The sequence below is a fragment of the Mytilus edulis genome, chromosome 13, assembly GCF_963676685.1.
Source record: "Mytilus edulis chromosome 13, xbMytEdul2.2, whole genome shotgun sequence".
Classification (NCBI taxonomy): domain Eukaryota; kingdom Metazoa; phylum Mollusca; class Bivalvia; order Mytilida; family Mytilidae; genus Mytilus; species Mytilus edulis.
Window position 1 is genome coordinate 70,344,829 of NC_092356.1, and position 15,549 is coordinate 70,360,377.

A 15,549-nucleotide genomic window follows, 5' to 3' on the forward strand; every position below is an offset into this window, starting at 1 on the left:
ATTTTTGTGGGTTTCGTGAACCACAATTTTAAATGTGCAACGAATTACAGATTTTCTATAGGTGTTATAATATAAAGAGATTTTAAAAAACACGAAATCAAATATCAATGAAAATGAAAGTTTTCCTAAATCCAAGAAAATTGATACCCTTGAAATTAAATGAATGAATCCACAGTGACTTAATGGTTGGGTATACATTTTGTATTAATGTTGCCTTTATTCTGTCAGTTTCAAATTTCACTTCATGATCTCATGTTTTCTTCATAATTTTTCTAACGATGACAATTGTCTCCCCTATTGTTTGCAACAATCACATCTTGTAATTCCAGTATTATTTGATATTGTATAAATATAGAAATAAAAAGATGTGGTTTGCCAATGACACAACTCTCCACTGTGAAAGTCAGTGTTTTTTTTCTTGTCTTGTGAAATGCTGGTGTTTTGTGTAGGATAACTATTGTTGTATATAACAGGTCACATCACATTTTGTCAGCAGAATTTGCATTGACTAGAATTCTTAGATATTTATATTTTCAAAAATGTTGTAGCTTATCTGTGTAATAGCTTATCTGTGTAAACTCCTTTTTAAAAAAGAATGACTTTATCTACTGTGTAAACATTTAGATTGAGGTACATGGATTTTCATGGTTTGAGGAGTTGAGGTATATTTGTTGATTTCATGGTTTTGGCAAATTAGATATGCCGAATGGTATGAGTGCCAATGAGACAACTCTCCATCCAAGTCACAATTTGTAAAAGTCTGTTCACAAGCCTAAAGATAACTTGTATTTTCTTTTGAACATTTTAATTTGTGGTTTGCATATTCCCACAAAATCAACAACAAAAAAGGTTATTTATGAAATCTCAAGAGGAGATTTTATATGAATTTAAAGGGTTAAATATACTTTTCATGGTAAAGTTTATTTAACCAAATTCATATAAAATATAAAACAGTTTCAATTTAAAATCTTTACACATTTATAGGTTTATACAACATTGTACAATACTTTCTTTTAATCAGCTGAACGAAATATTTGAAGTTATATGAATTGCTACTGATCCCAGCCTCATTCCCTATGGATTTTACTAACTCTCTATGGATCTAACTGTATAACAAATTTATCGCATGCTGGAATTGTTTTGCTGTGTTTTATAGAAAAATAAACAATGAGAGAAAACAATGTAAATAGATGATGTCATCATCAACAGTAGAGTTAACATCATGAACCCACTATGAAATTTACTAATCCCCTGCAGATCCATAGTTGGTCACCATGTGACAGTGTTAAACCAAGCACACCATGCTAATTTACCCTCGGTGCGATCGATTATATATATTATGTATATAGTTTTAGGAAATGATAGAATTAATTTTGTAATTAAATTGAATATTTTTTCTTCACAATGAACGACTTTTTTATTTATTTATCCAGTGCCTGGGACCATTTCACAGTATAACAGGCAGCAAACTTCAAGCTTAGAAAGTACACCCCTGCCTGGGACCATTTCACAGTATGACATGAGGCAGCAGACTTCAAGCTTAGAAAGTACACCAGTGCCTGGGACCATTTCACAGTATGACATCAGGCAGCAGACTTCAAGCTTAGAAAGTACACCAGAAACAATCAGTTACCAGGCAACGGAAAGGACAAAGGTACAGATAAAAATATACACGGAAAAAAAAAGCAACCAATGCACACTCGTTAATAATGTAATAAAATGGGGTTTAATTGATTAATAGATATAGGAAGATGTGATATGAGTGCCAATGAGATAACTCTCCATCCAAATATCAATTTATAAAAGTAAACCATTATAGGTCAATGTACGTCCTTCAACACGGAGCATTGGCCCACACCTAACGACAAGCTATAAAGGGCCCAAAAATTAATGGTTGTTTAACATTAACATTTCATTATTTCATGAGTGTTTCATGCTCTATGGTCGGGTTGTTATCTCCTTGACACATTCCCCATTTCATTTCTCAATTTTTGATAAACACATAATAATCTATACTGTAAAGTAAATGTGGAGCAAATTCAAGAACAAAGACTTTACAGGTTACTGTAGTGCTTTAAAAAATTGACAAACCTATACCATATACATAGTAAGCTATAAAATACTTCAAAATGTAAAAAAAAAGAAAAAAAAGAAACCAAGGGTCAGAAGTTCACAGCCATTTGTAGGCCTTCTATAATGAATCAAACTTCTTCCACATTTACTTTACAGTATAGATCATGTAGATTAAGTTTTGTTTGCAGTTGAATTCAATTGTACTCTTAGAGATTTTTGATAAAAATGTACAGACCTGCATTTCTTTTAACTTATAATCCAGAGGTTATATAACAACTGAAGAAAGGAACTAAAAATACAATTATAATTTGTCATACAAAATATATAAACCTCAAGGAAATATTACAGATAATAACTATTCTTCTAGCCAGTCATTTTTTTATACGCCCATTCATTATACGTCTGTTTACAGGACATATTATGGTAAACTATTGTCAGTTATCAACATGTCAGACAATAACTCAAAGGGTGCTATAAACAGTTTCGTACGAAAAACTAGGGGTTATTCCCCGACTAAAAATAACCATGGAGGGAAACCCCTGTTTACTTACATAATTGGTGAAAAAGTATCATGCTTCTTGTATTTGATTGTAAAAATTAGTTAATTAGCTTTCAATTAAAACAGGTTGAATGATTGAAATAATTTTAAAAATTATATTAAATATACATGTTTTGAGGGGAGACACCACTGTAAACATCCTGTTTTTTTGGCAGTGAAAATTGAAAACGTATTTGCAGCCACTGTAGCTCTTTTCGGAGTTGGTAACCGTACCCTAAAACAAGATTTTTTTGAAAGGCCAGGTAAAAACCTACAAATTTCATACAGTGTTGATTATGTAAAATGTGCATGGATTATTGTCTTCATGGGTGTGCACATGACCTGGTTTCAAGTATTTTATGCTCAAATTAGACCTTTTTCCCCCCATGTTCATTGGAGGGAATTTTTTTATTATATTAAAAGTACACATAATTTTATTTCATTATAAACTAGAGAACATTCTGATTCCAGTGATATCGAGCTTTATACAAGTATCTTTATTAATAAGTCCACCACTAAGGGTCACATATGCATGGTCCCTAAAAATATGACGTCATAGAAGAAAACTGTTGATTGCACCCAAAGACACTTGAGAATTGCAGGGCAGAAACTTTGGTGAATTGCTTATATCTGTTGACATAAACCCTCTTTCTATTTTTATAAATTTTAGATTTAACATTTCCGAGATATGGGATTTTATTAAAAAAAAAAAGATTTTTTTAAACAATAAGTAAAAATGTGAGCATTTTTGGTATATTTTCTGTTATGACATTGAGGAGTTATTGAACTTTGTTCTTTGAAAAAACCACGCACATCATGCACTCATTAGTAAATGCAGTTCTGCCAATTTTTCATGAAGCAAATGCATGAGATTTGGCCAAAATTGAAAAGATCAAAGAGAAAAAACAATAGATCAATGGAAAATGCCGCCAAAACAGCATGAACATGTGTAAGTCTCACGCTAAATGCGTTATACTTGGCAGCCCTGTAAATGAGAGTCAGAAATCAGCATATTTTGTTATTGTTTTAATTCAAATTTAAAAACCTTAATAGTCATGAACTTTGTATGCTGTAATCAAAAAAAATGTATTGAAACATTTCAAACCTATATTCTTTTATTTATTTATTCCAGAAATACAAAATGGAGTCCACGCCCAGAGGTTTTGTATTGATTATTAATAATATTCATTTCCATAACCATAAACATCGTCCTGGAGCTGAACAAGACAGAGACAAGTTGAAGGCTTTGTTTAAAGACTTGGGATTCCAGGTGGATGTTAAGGAAGATAAAACAGCTATGGTAACCATAGAAACATATTGTTATAATTTTTCAATGTGTATCAAATAATTTTTATTTTGCACAGTTTTATTCATCTAAGTGCAATCAAGTAATCAGGTTTTCCTTGCTCAATCATTATCTTTCCTTCAAAGTGTTTGGTTCAAGATGACGTTATTTGTGCATTTGTTGGGCATACAATCAAAATCAGTTCATTAAGGTGGTACCTAACACCTTAACTAAAATTAATTTGGCTCCTTTAATTTTCTTAAAATTTTGACAAAGTAATTACTTTGACCCTTTGACAAAAATATAAAAAAATCAAAAAAATTGATCCAACTGTTGAATCAGAAAAATTACACAGGTTATATAGCAGTTTGACAAACACTTATTTTGATCATTGAGGAGCTTAATATTCCATTAAGAACACAACGTCATTAAAATATTCTGCTGATTTTACAGAGTTATCTCCATGTAGTGTTAGGTACCACCTTAAGCAATGGGATGAATATTCTAATGGGGATACTGTGAAAGTACTTTTATTCGTGGGGAACCAATTTTCCTGGTTAAAGTCATCCAAGAATTTAAGTTTCCAACGAAATAAAACAACCGTCGTCCAATATTTAGTAGATTTTAAAAGTTTAATTTTTCCCTGCTTATTTCAGGAAGTAGAAAACCTGCTGTCAGAGTTTTCTTTACTACAAGATCTTCATCGTGTGGACAGTTTGATTGTTGTTCTAATGTCACATGGTAATGATGAAGTCATCTTAGGTACAGACAGCAAGAGGTTAAATGTCATCAGCCTCATCAAAAAGTTCAATGCTGACTACTGTCCAGCTATGATGGGAAAGCCTAAAATGTTTATTGTAAATGCTTGCAGGGGAGGTAATTATTGATACTTAGTGTAAATGTTTGCACGGGAGGTAATTTGAAACTAGATGTAAATGTTTGCAGTGGAGGTTGTTTGAAACTTGATGTAAATGTTTGCAGGGGAGGTAATTTGAAACTATGTAAATGTTTGCAGTGGAGGTAATTTGAAACTTGATGTAAATGTTTGCAGTGGAGGTAATTTGAAACTTGATGTAAATGTTTGCAGGGGAGGTAATTTGAAACTTGATGTAAATGTTTGCAGTGGAGGTAATTTGAAACTTGATGTAACTGTTTGCAGGGGAGGTAATTTGAAACTTGATGTTAATGTCTGCAGGGAAGGTAATTTGAAACTTGGTTTTAATGTTTGCAGGGGAGGTAATTTGAAATTTGATGTAAATGTTTGCAGGGGAGGTAATTTGAAACTTGATTTTAATGTTCGCAGGGGAGGTAATTTGAAACTTGATGTGAATGTTTGCAGTGGACATTGTGGCCACAGACCACAATTAATTCCTCTATCAGTTCTTTATAACCTTTTGCATCATTAAAAAAATTGCACCATGCCTTTTTGTCCAATTTTTTTTGTGTGTAATGTATAGTCCTAGTCCAAATATATATCCAAAATTCAGAAAGATTGTAACAATCACTTTTACAAATTTAGCCAATACACATCCATACCCCTATTGACAAGTCAAAAGATGTTCCGAAAACTGTAAATATTACCTTTTTGCACTTGGCCTAATCACTCATTCCAAATCAAAATAAGTTAAAATACAACATCCAAAAATTTATTTCACCTCTTTTCTTTCATTTCCACCAAAAAAAATCTAAGAAATGAGTGAGGAAGGGAAAGAAAAAAAATTAAGGAAAAATACACTCTAATTAAAAGGAACTATATTCGTAGACAACGAAAAGCGGGGTCATTAATTGTGGTCTTGGGCCATTGTTTGAAACTTGATTTTAATGTTTGCAGGAGAGGTAATTTGAAACTATGTAAATGGTCCGAGTACACAGTTATCGTCCTTTGATTTTCGTTGTCCACGAATATAGTCCTTAGTGTGGACAGTGTGTTACTTGCCAATTTTTGTTATACCCCTTCCAAATTTATTTCTCCATGTTTTATGCCTCATATAGCAAGTTGGGGGGTGAAATGACACTGTAAAAAAAGTTGGGTCATAAATATTAATGTAAAGTAGTGATTAGGTCCAGCTGAAAAAGGTCAAAAATTAGCACTTCGGAAGCTGTCAAAAGATTTCAAGACCCCCTTAACATAAGATTGTCCATATTTTGAGTTAGAGCTGATGAAGTTTTCTATAATTTTGATATAATTTTTCCCAAAAGTAGTACAACACACTGTAAAAATATTATTGAGAAAGCGAAGGTGGGTTTTTTTTAATTTTCATTTATTGTCTAAAAGAAATGCACTACGAAATAACTGTGTACTCGGACCTAAGAGGTGAAATCAGGAAATATAGAATCTGTACTTTGGCAACTTCCCTGAATGATTTGATGGTGCCAATTTGTCAAATAGCATAAAACTAAAGGATTTAAACTTTTATTTGATAGAATTTCTGCAAAAATGACCAATTTTGGCATTATATGGTCAAAATAAGCATTTCATAGCTTTTTCAATTTTGATGCATAAGTGGCATTCTGACTTTCTATCTGACATGTTTTCATGTGTCAATTTTTGTGTTTCTATGCTTTAATCCAGTTTTATTACTCATTTGTGAACTCTGAATCTACAGAAAAGAAGATTATCTCAGAAAATATGAGCAAAATGTGTTGTATAAATGACCCTCGTCTAACGCCCTGTTTGGATCAAGTTAAATGTGAGGAGCATGGCACATAAAAGTTGAAGTCCATAATAAATACCTCAATAAATTTGTATAAAAAGCACTTAACAATGTCTTTTGTACCTGTTTCATTTCACATAATATCTTTCTTTACCTCTGTAGGATAGCATGTGGTTCAAATATAAGCCTGTTGAGACTAAAATTGCATGCAAGTTTTTCACTAAAAAGTGAAAAATCTTTGTATCAGACCATACTGTCTACTAAAAAAGTTGAATGTTAGAGCCTTTTTGTGCTCAGATTTATTGTATCATGTCACCTGAGTATAGAAATGATAGAAAAGACACAAATTTTTATTTCCTATAGCTTCAATATGCATTTTTAAATGTAAATATGTGCTACGGCCTAAATTGACCCTAAATTAATTTTAGTCTTACTTGGCCTAAGACCCTTTTAAACTAATATGATATGTTATTTGTAAGTTTTCTTTCCATTTAAAGTACATTAAGTACATATGTAAGGATTATTTATAATCAAAAAGCTTCACAAACTTAAAATTGCTGGAAAATATTACATCTTCATGTAAGGCCCGCTTCATTGGAAAACCTCCATTTTTAGGCACAGGCTCATATAAATTTGACTTTTGAAAAATTATGCTAAGTCTGATATAACAAATGAGTACTCTATTGCTTTAAATACATGATATATTATATATTAAGGCATTTTAAAAGTATTTTTTTTGCAATATTTAAATTTTATAAGCCCCAAATGTTGATAGTTGAAATTTCTCAATTTTAACGTCTAAATTTAACACGCAAAGTTGAATATAGAATTAATCATATTGTCTATAATATATATCCTATTGCTATGAAACTTTGTAAGCAGTCTTGTAATATATTAAGCTTTAGTCATACCAAGTTTTATTAAGATTGGTCAACTTTTTCTATCCTATTAGGTCCGAGTACACAGTTATCGTCCTTTGATTTTCGTTGTCCACGAATATAGTCCTTAGTGTGGACAGTGTGTTACTTGCCAATTTTTGTTATACCCCTTCCAAATTTATTTCTCCATGTTTTATGCCTCATATAGCAAGTTGGGGGGTGAAATGACACTGTAAAAAAAGTTGGGTCATAAATATTAATGTAAAGTAGTGATTAGGTCCAGCTGAAAAAGGTCAAAAATTAGCACTTCGGAAGCTGTCAAAAGATTTCAAGACCCCCTTAACATAAGATTGTCCATATTTTGAGTTAGAGCTGATGAAGTTTTCTATAATTTTGATATAATTTGTCCCAAAAGTAGTACAACACACTGTAAAAATATTATTGAGAAAGCGCAGGTGGGTTTTTTTTAATTTTCATTTATTGTCTAAAAGAAATGCACTACGAAATAACTGTGTATTCGGACCAAATGTTTGCAGTGGAGGTAATTTGAAACTTGATGTAAATGTTTGCAGGGGAGGTAATTTGAAACTTGATGTAAATGTTTGCAATGGAGGTAATTTGAAACTTGATGTAACTGTTCGCAGTGGAGGTAATTTGAAACTTGATGTAACTGTTCGCAGTGGAGGTAATTTGAAACTTGATGTAAATGGTTGTAGGGGAGGTACATATAAATAAAAATGAAAATGCTCTTTTCTTTATCATTTTTTGTTGAGTTTGTGGCATTAAGTTTGTAAAAGCAAGACATAGTGATCCTTTTATTGCCGATTATACAGTACACATTTTTATACGGCCGCAAAATTTTTTTGGTCATATATTGGTATCACGCTGGCGTCGTCGTCTTTCGAATACTTTTAGTTTTCGCACTCTAACTTGAGTAAAAGTGAATAGAAATCTATGAAATTTTAACACAAGGTTTATGACCACAAAAGTAAGGTTGGGATTGATTTTGGGAGTTTTGGTCCCAACATTTTAGGAATAAGGGGCCAAAAAGGGCCCAAATGAGCATTTTCTTGGTTTTCGCACTCTAACTTTAGTAAAAGTGAATAGAAATCTATGAAATTTTGACACCAGGTTTATGACCACAAAAGTAAGGTTGGGATTGATTTTGGGAGTTTTGGTTCCAACAGTTTTGGAAATAAGGGCCAAAAAAGGGCCCAAATAAGCATTATTCTTGGTTTTCACACAATAACTTTAGTTTAAGTTAATAGAAATCAATGAAATTTAAACACAAGGTTATGACCACAAACGGAAGGTTGGGATTGATTTTGGGAGTTGAGGTCCGAACAGTTTAGGAATAAGGGGTCAAAAAGGGACCCAAATAAGCATTTTTCTTGGTTTTCGCACCATAACTTTGGTATAAGTATATAGAAATCTATGAAATTTAAACACAAGGTTTATGACCATAAAAGAAAGGTTGGGATTGATTTTGGGAGTTTTGGTCTCAACAGTTTAGGAATAAGGGGCCCAAAGGGTCCAAAATAAACTTTGTTTGATTTCATCAAAAATTGAATAATTGGGGTTCTTTGATATGCGGAATCTAACTGTGTATGTAGATTCTTAATTTATGGTCCCGTTTTCAAATTGGTCTACATTAAGGTCCAAAGGGTCCAAAATTAAACTTAGTTTGATTTTAACAAAAATTGAATCCTTGGGGTTCTTTGATATGCTGAATCTAAAAATGTACATAGATTTTTTATTATTTGCCCAGTTTTCAAGTTGGTCCAAATCGTGGTCCAAATTGATTTCATAAAAAATTGAATAATTTGGGTTCTTTGATATGCCAAATCTAACTGTGTATGTAGATTCTTAATTTTTTGTCCCGTTTTCAAATTGGTCTACATTAAAGTCCAAAGGAACCAAAATTAAACTTAGTTTGATTTTAACAAAAAATGAACTCTTGGGCTTCTTTGATATGCTGAATCTAAACATGTACTTAGATTTTTGATTATGGGCCCAGTGTTCAAGTTGGTCCAGATCAGAATCCAAAATTATTATATTAAGTATTGTGCAATAGCAAGAATTTTCAATTGCACAGTACTCAGCAATAGCAAGAAGTCTTCAATTGCACAGTATTGTGCAATAGCAAGAAATTTTCAATTGCACAGTATTGTGCAATAGCAAGAAATCTTCAATTGCACAGTATTGTGCAATAGCAAGTATTGTGCAATAGCAAGTATTTTCAATTACACAGTATTGCGCAATAGCAAGAAATATCTAATTGCACAATATTGTGCAATAGCAAGAAATTTCAATTGGAGTTATCTTTCATTGTCCAGAATAGTAGTTGAATCAACTTAAATCATTGTTTTATACAATATACAATGTATATTCACTTTTACTACCAACTGATAAATTAAAACAATCTTTACCATACAGTGATAACAAGCACTTTTTTACATTTTAATATTTTATGATGTATTTAACTTAGCAGTTATTGTTGCAAAATCCATTAGAAATTTGAATTGAGATTGGTTTTGGAATAAAGGAAAGGGGGATGTGAAAAAATATTGTGGGGGTTCAATTTTTCTCATTTCAGATTTCATAAATAAAAAGAAAATATCTTCAAACATTTTTTTGAGAGGATTAATATTCAACAGCATAGTGGATTGCTCAAAGGCAAAACAAAAATTTTAACTTCATTAGACCACATTCATTCTGTGTCAGAAACCTATGCTGTGTCAACTATTTAATCACAATCCAAATTTAGAGCTGAATCCAGCTTGAATGTTGTGTCCATACTTGCCCCAACCGTTCAGGGTTCAACCTCTGCGGTCCTATAAAGCTGAGCCTGCGGAGCATCTGGTTCTCAATGTTGAAGGTTGTATAGTAACCATACATGGCATAATTGTTGCCTATGATTGCTTACATCCACCTCGCTTGAAAATTTATGTCAACTTTTTTTGCTGTTAATATTTTTATCAATTTGTTAACAGATGATGTAGACTGTAATCCAATATTAGGAAGCACACAGCCATGTTCTGACAAAACTGAGACAGACTCTGGTCCGACATCTTTAGACAGGAAACAGCCTGCCAATAGTGATTTATTGATAGCTTACTCCACGTTTCCAGGTTATGTTTCATTTAGAGATGAAGAAGAAGGCAGCTGGTTCATACAATGTCTGGAGGAAGTGTTCAGAGAATCTGCCTCTGAAGAACATGTTATGGATATGTTAACACAGGTAATAAGACTTGTTTGATTATCTTAATTTAATTCTTTATTTATTGATAGATAATTACCAATAGCCAGAGGCTAAATGTGGGTCTCAAAAAAATTATCTTAGGCAGATATTATTACTACTTACAAATGAAAAAGTTCAGAAAATGATTGAAAAATTGAAATGAATATCACATTGACACCTGTACTTCATAGTCTAATTGGTGAATATAATTTCTTCATTAATCATTGTATCTACGCCATTTGAATTTGGTAATTGTATGTTATTATCAGCATGTTGATATCTTCCTACAAAAAACATGAAGCATATATGCAACTTCACATAATTTTCATAAAATGTTGACAAAATTTTTTACATTGACTCTTTGACATATATAGCAGCTTGACAAACACTCATTTTGCTTATTGAGAAAGTTTAAAAATTTCCCTAACAATGTTTTATGAATATCTTGATATGCATTCAAACTAAAATTCTTCATTTATCTAAAGTTGAACACTTTTGCATCAATGCATAAAAAATATAACTTGAGCAATATAACAGAAAGAACAAAAAAGAGCATTTCCTAAAAAAATTTTAATATAAAGGGAAACAACTTCAGTCTTCACAAAGGGGAATAAGCAATGTATTGTGTAGCAGTAATCAAATTATACTTGTTTCACATAGCATGAAGAAACCAAATTGTCATGAGTGATTTTAGATTGATCAACAGTTGATTCTATTTTCCCCTGGAAATGTAATGAAGTCTTATATGTTTTATTTTCCCAGGTAAATGATAAGGTAGCAAGTAAGAGTGAAAGCATGATGGGTTACAACCAGACACCAGCGCCATCTACAACACTTCGATACAAATGGTTTCTAAATCCTCTGACTGTCTGACAATCAAACAAAGTGTGTAATTCCTAACATTGGAAATTTTTATATTGTTTTTTTAATCATAAATTCAACATGAATCTTTCTAGTTAAAAATCACAACATAATTTTATAATGAATATTTAATGTGTTTAGTTGTTATCTTGACTTGACTGTTAGTGTTGCTCTCCACCAATTGCAACTTATTCAAAATTCTGACCAAATTGCAATTTGTTTTATAACTAACTGCTGTAGAAAACCACAGCCAAGTCATGAAAGTGCAAGGTGATAAAATAAAACATACTTACAATCCGATAAGACTTTTTTATTTTTTATCTTTAAATCCGATAAGACTTAAACTCCACTTTAATGATGTTGTGACAAAAGTAGTTTATCAGTATGTATAGGTATATTATAGTTATTTTTATGTTGAAGGTGAACTGTTATTATTTTGAATTGCTATAAAAATGTCCAAACTAAGCTTTCATATAGGTTTTCTTTCTAAAAGTATTCTATATTCATAAGAATCAGACATTATGTGAATTAAAACATTTCATATTCAGTAAAATATGTGCAAAATTGCAATATGTTTGTGAGAAGTTTCCATGGGGAGATAATAATTTTTTTCTTTCAAAAAGTCTTTATTCAAAAGAATAATATTTTAGATTATCTCCCCATGGAAACTTATCAATAGCATATTGTTATTTCACACATATTTTTCTGAATATATGATGTTTTAATTCACATAATGTCTGATTCTTATGAATAAAGTTGCATGAGTTGCAATTGATGGAGAGCAACACTAATAGTCAAGTCACAGTAAACACCTGTATGCATCAGATAAAAATAATACGTTTAGCCTTTTTCCGTTTTTTTCCCACTACCTGAATTTAAAGAAATGTGACATAAGCCTTGTTTGCACCCAGAATTTCTTGTAAATATTTTTCCTGGAACATTCATCACTCTAGATCTCTTTAATAGAGTAAAATTTCTTTTTAATTCATCATATACCATATCAAGTATTATTGAACCAATATTTGATGCATGTTTTAATGCATAATAGGTTGGAACATACCAGTGAAAGAGGAAAGAAAGATATCAGAGGGAAATTCCATGTCAAACTCATAGATCAAAAATAAACTGTTAACGCCACAAATTGTATGTTACAGAACTAAACTATGTGCTTTTTAAACTGAATTTAATTTTGCCAAATGGAGACAAGAATGATAATTGATAATGAGCCAATCAAATTCAGTTTTTAATGTATTTTGAATCATCTATATATAACTGCATTTTACTATAAATCATTCACATAAAGCAGTTTCATCATTTTAATGCTTATAAAGAGACACGTTCACTATGATTATGATATATTCAATAATTTTTTGGTATCTTTCCTCCCTCTTTTAAAAGATGAATGAACTGCTGACTGAAGCTTGATTAGTTTTCCTTGCATAATAAATTTTTGGCCATTTCATTCATTTGTTTTGATTAGTGTAGCTAAATGTATCTTACCTAAAATCTGTCAACCTAAAAAATAAGCATGTGATGCACTTACAGGCCAAGATTTATTTGTTTGTTTATCCTATTTATTTGAGAATTGTATGTATATTGTTGTTCATATAAAGATTGTGCTTTAAAATAATTTGAAATGATGTCATCAACCAACAAAAAATATCAAGTGAAAATTTGATTGTAAAGGTTGATCAATTTTGTGTAATTACCAATTTAAGGTACAGAAGGATATACAATTAAACAGTTATTTTGTTGAATGTAAAAAATTGAATGTTATATTATTAAAATTGTAAAACATTTTTCTTTTTTAGAAAAAAAACTGCATTTTAAAAAATGAATTATTTAATTCACTCTGTTCCAAGTTATATTCTTCAATTTTTTTAATGCAAATTTTTCAGGCATTATAGAATTTGATAGAATATTTGTTTGTATACATCATTGATTTTGAAAGGAGATTTGTAGGTATTTGTGAAGGCCATACCTTGACTTTTAATGGTTTACTTTTATAAATTGTGACTTGGATGGAGAGTTATCTCATTGGCACTCATACCACATCTTCCTATATCTATTAAGGTTTTACAACACAAGAATAAGTCCATTGTTTTAGTATCTGTACCAATGAAGCTGTTCCTGTTGTTTTTATATTTGTATGATGTCATACTGGAGTTTAATATTCGATAAGGAAAATATTATACCTTGAATTGTATTTTTTTTCAATGTGATAACATTTTTATTATTATGTATAAAACATTATTTTTTTCATTGTTATTTACCATGTACATTTTTGCAGAACAATTTCCATTTACCTAGAAATATTTTTCATATGGTAAATATACATAGTACACAGTTTATATTTGTGAAATGGAGAAAAAAAATCATTTTTATCTTCTATGAACGTTGTTTACCATTCATATTTGTTTATAATTTTTATTGATTTTTCATCTGCTTTTATTACAGCTTAATTTTAGTATGTTAAGTTTATTTTCGCATATGAAAATGATGAATTAAAATAAAAGTAATGTAATCATGTTTATATTTAGGTTAGTAATAAAATGATCTAAAAGTGCTATAAATACATTTTATAGATAATTGTACATTTTCATTGCTTTAAATCTTATTTTTGTTATTAATGTGATCTGTTGTGTATTTTCATGTTCATCTTTAAATATCAGAATAAAATATTTTGGTATTCTTATAATTAACTCATTGATCATTTTGAAAGAGTAAAGAAGAGCAAAAAAGAAAAACCAAGGGTAACAAAGAAAAAAAAATCACAAAAATACTGAACTATTAGGAAAATTCAAAACGGAAAGTCTCTAATCAAATGGCAAAATCAAAAGAATGGACAACACTGTTATATTCATGTACAGGCATTTTCTTATGTTGAAAATTGTTGATTAAGCCTGGTTTCATAGCTAGCTTAATCTCTCACTTGTATGACAGTCACATCAAATTCCATTTTATTGACAAAGATGTTCGAACAAAACAAACGGACATAGTAGGTAAAAATGACACAAATAGGGGAACAGCAGTCAACATTGTGTAATAATCTTAATCACTTTAAAAGTAAAAAAATATGTAACAAATAAGCACAAAAAGTCATAAAGACAAAATGAAATACAAGAATACAAAAATTTACAATAGTAAAACAACGGGATATGTAATTATCGTTGTTTTGTGCATTTTTCCTTTGATCTTTTTTTGTGATAATTTTCATATCATGCTACTCGCTTGAGATGGAAAATTATCACTAGAAACTAAGCATGCACGTGGCGTTGCTAACAAAATTGACAATGTGGTCATAGGTAAAATAGGGATAAAAAGATTATCATTGTTCATCTCAACTGGATTGCCTTTCTCTCTTTCACCGTCCCTGCTCAAGCGAGAAAATCAATCTCGAAAAGATGATCACCGATAACCTATAAGTACAGAAGTATTTATATATCAAAGAAATACAAAAAGGCATTGGCACTCACACCGCATCTTCCCATATTTATATATGGACAAAAAGAAACCATCAGGTATTCCTATTACTCCAAACAGAGTAAGACAAGATGTTTTAAGAGGTTAAGACCAGCAATGTATATGTAACGGTTTATTTCTTCCTCTGAGATATTTTATCCTGAGGATAATTTGTCCCGGTAATTTTTTTCCGTGCATGGTATTTCACAGGTTGATTTTTTCCAGAGAAGTGAAAATCTATCTGTATTATGCGGATAGTATCTACCGGTATATATTTGCTGTACTATATTTCACAGAACCGTGTGAAATAGAGTCCCATTAACTACTATGTAAGTTACTCACAATCAATATATACCTGACTATAATTATAAAATGTTTCACAAAGGTAGACCAAATTTGCATAATTTATCAAAGGGAGGTAATTATGAGCAATTTCTATTTTAAAGATATTAATATAATATATTTCTGAATCTATTTCAGAGTGAAATTTTTCCTTGAATCTTATTTTTTATATATTCATTTATATAAAAAAATGACTTACAACTTGATTTAATAAG

The 15,549-nt window shown here is 30.7% G+C and overlaps 1 protein-coding gene across 2 annotated transcripts in view; it reads left to right on the forward strand.

The window, feature by feature from the left end:
- LOC139501652 (caspase-6-like) overlaps positions 1-14,225 on the forward strand; it is a 41,987-nt gene extending 27,762 nt beyond the window's left edge. Inside the window, exons 4-8 of one of the 2 annotated variants that reach the window (XM_071290794.1) lie at positions 1,434-1,654; positions 3,744-3,911; positions 4,553-4,772; positions 10,422-10,669; positions 11,432-12,655. In XM_071290794.1, the coding sequence (XP_071146895.1) occupies positions 1,434-1,654; positions 3,744-3,911; positions 4,553-4,772; positions 10,422-10,669; positions 11,432-11,542 (968 nt within the window). In that variant the 3' untranslated portion in view covers positions 11,543-12,655. Of the gene's footprint in view, positions 1-1,433; positions 1,655-3,743; positions 3,912-4,552; positions 4,773-10,421; positions 10,670-11,431 lie in introns of both variants that reach the window. The other variant, XM_071290793.1, reaches the window with a different exon arrangement.
- The last annotated feature ends 1,324 nt before the right edge of the window (positions 14,226-15,549 follow it).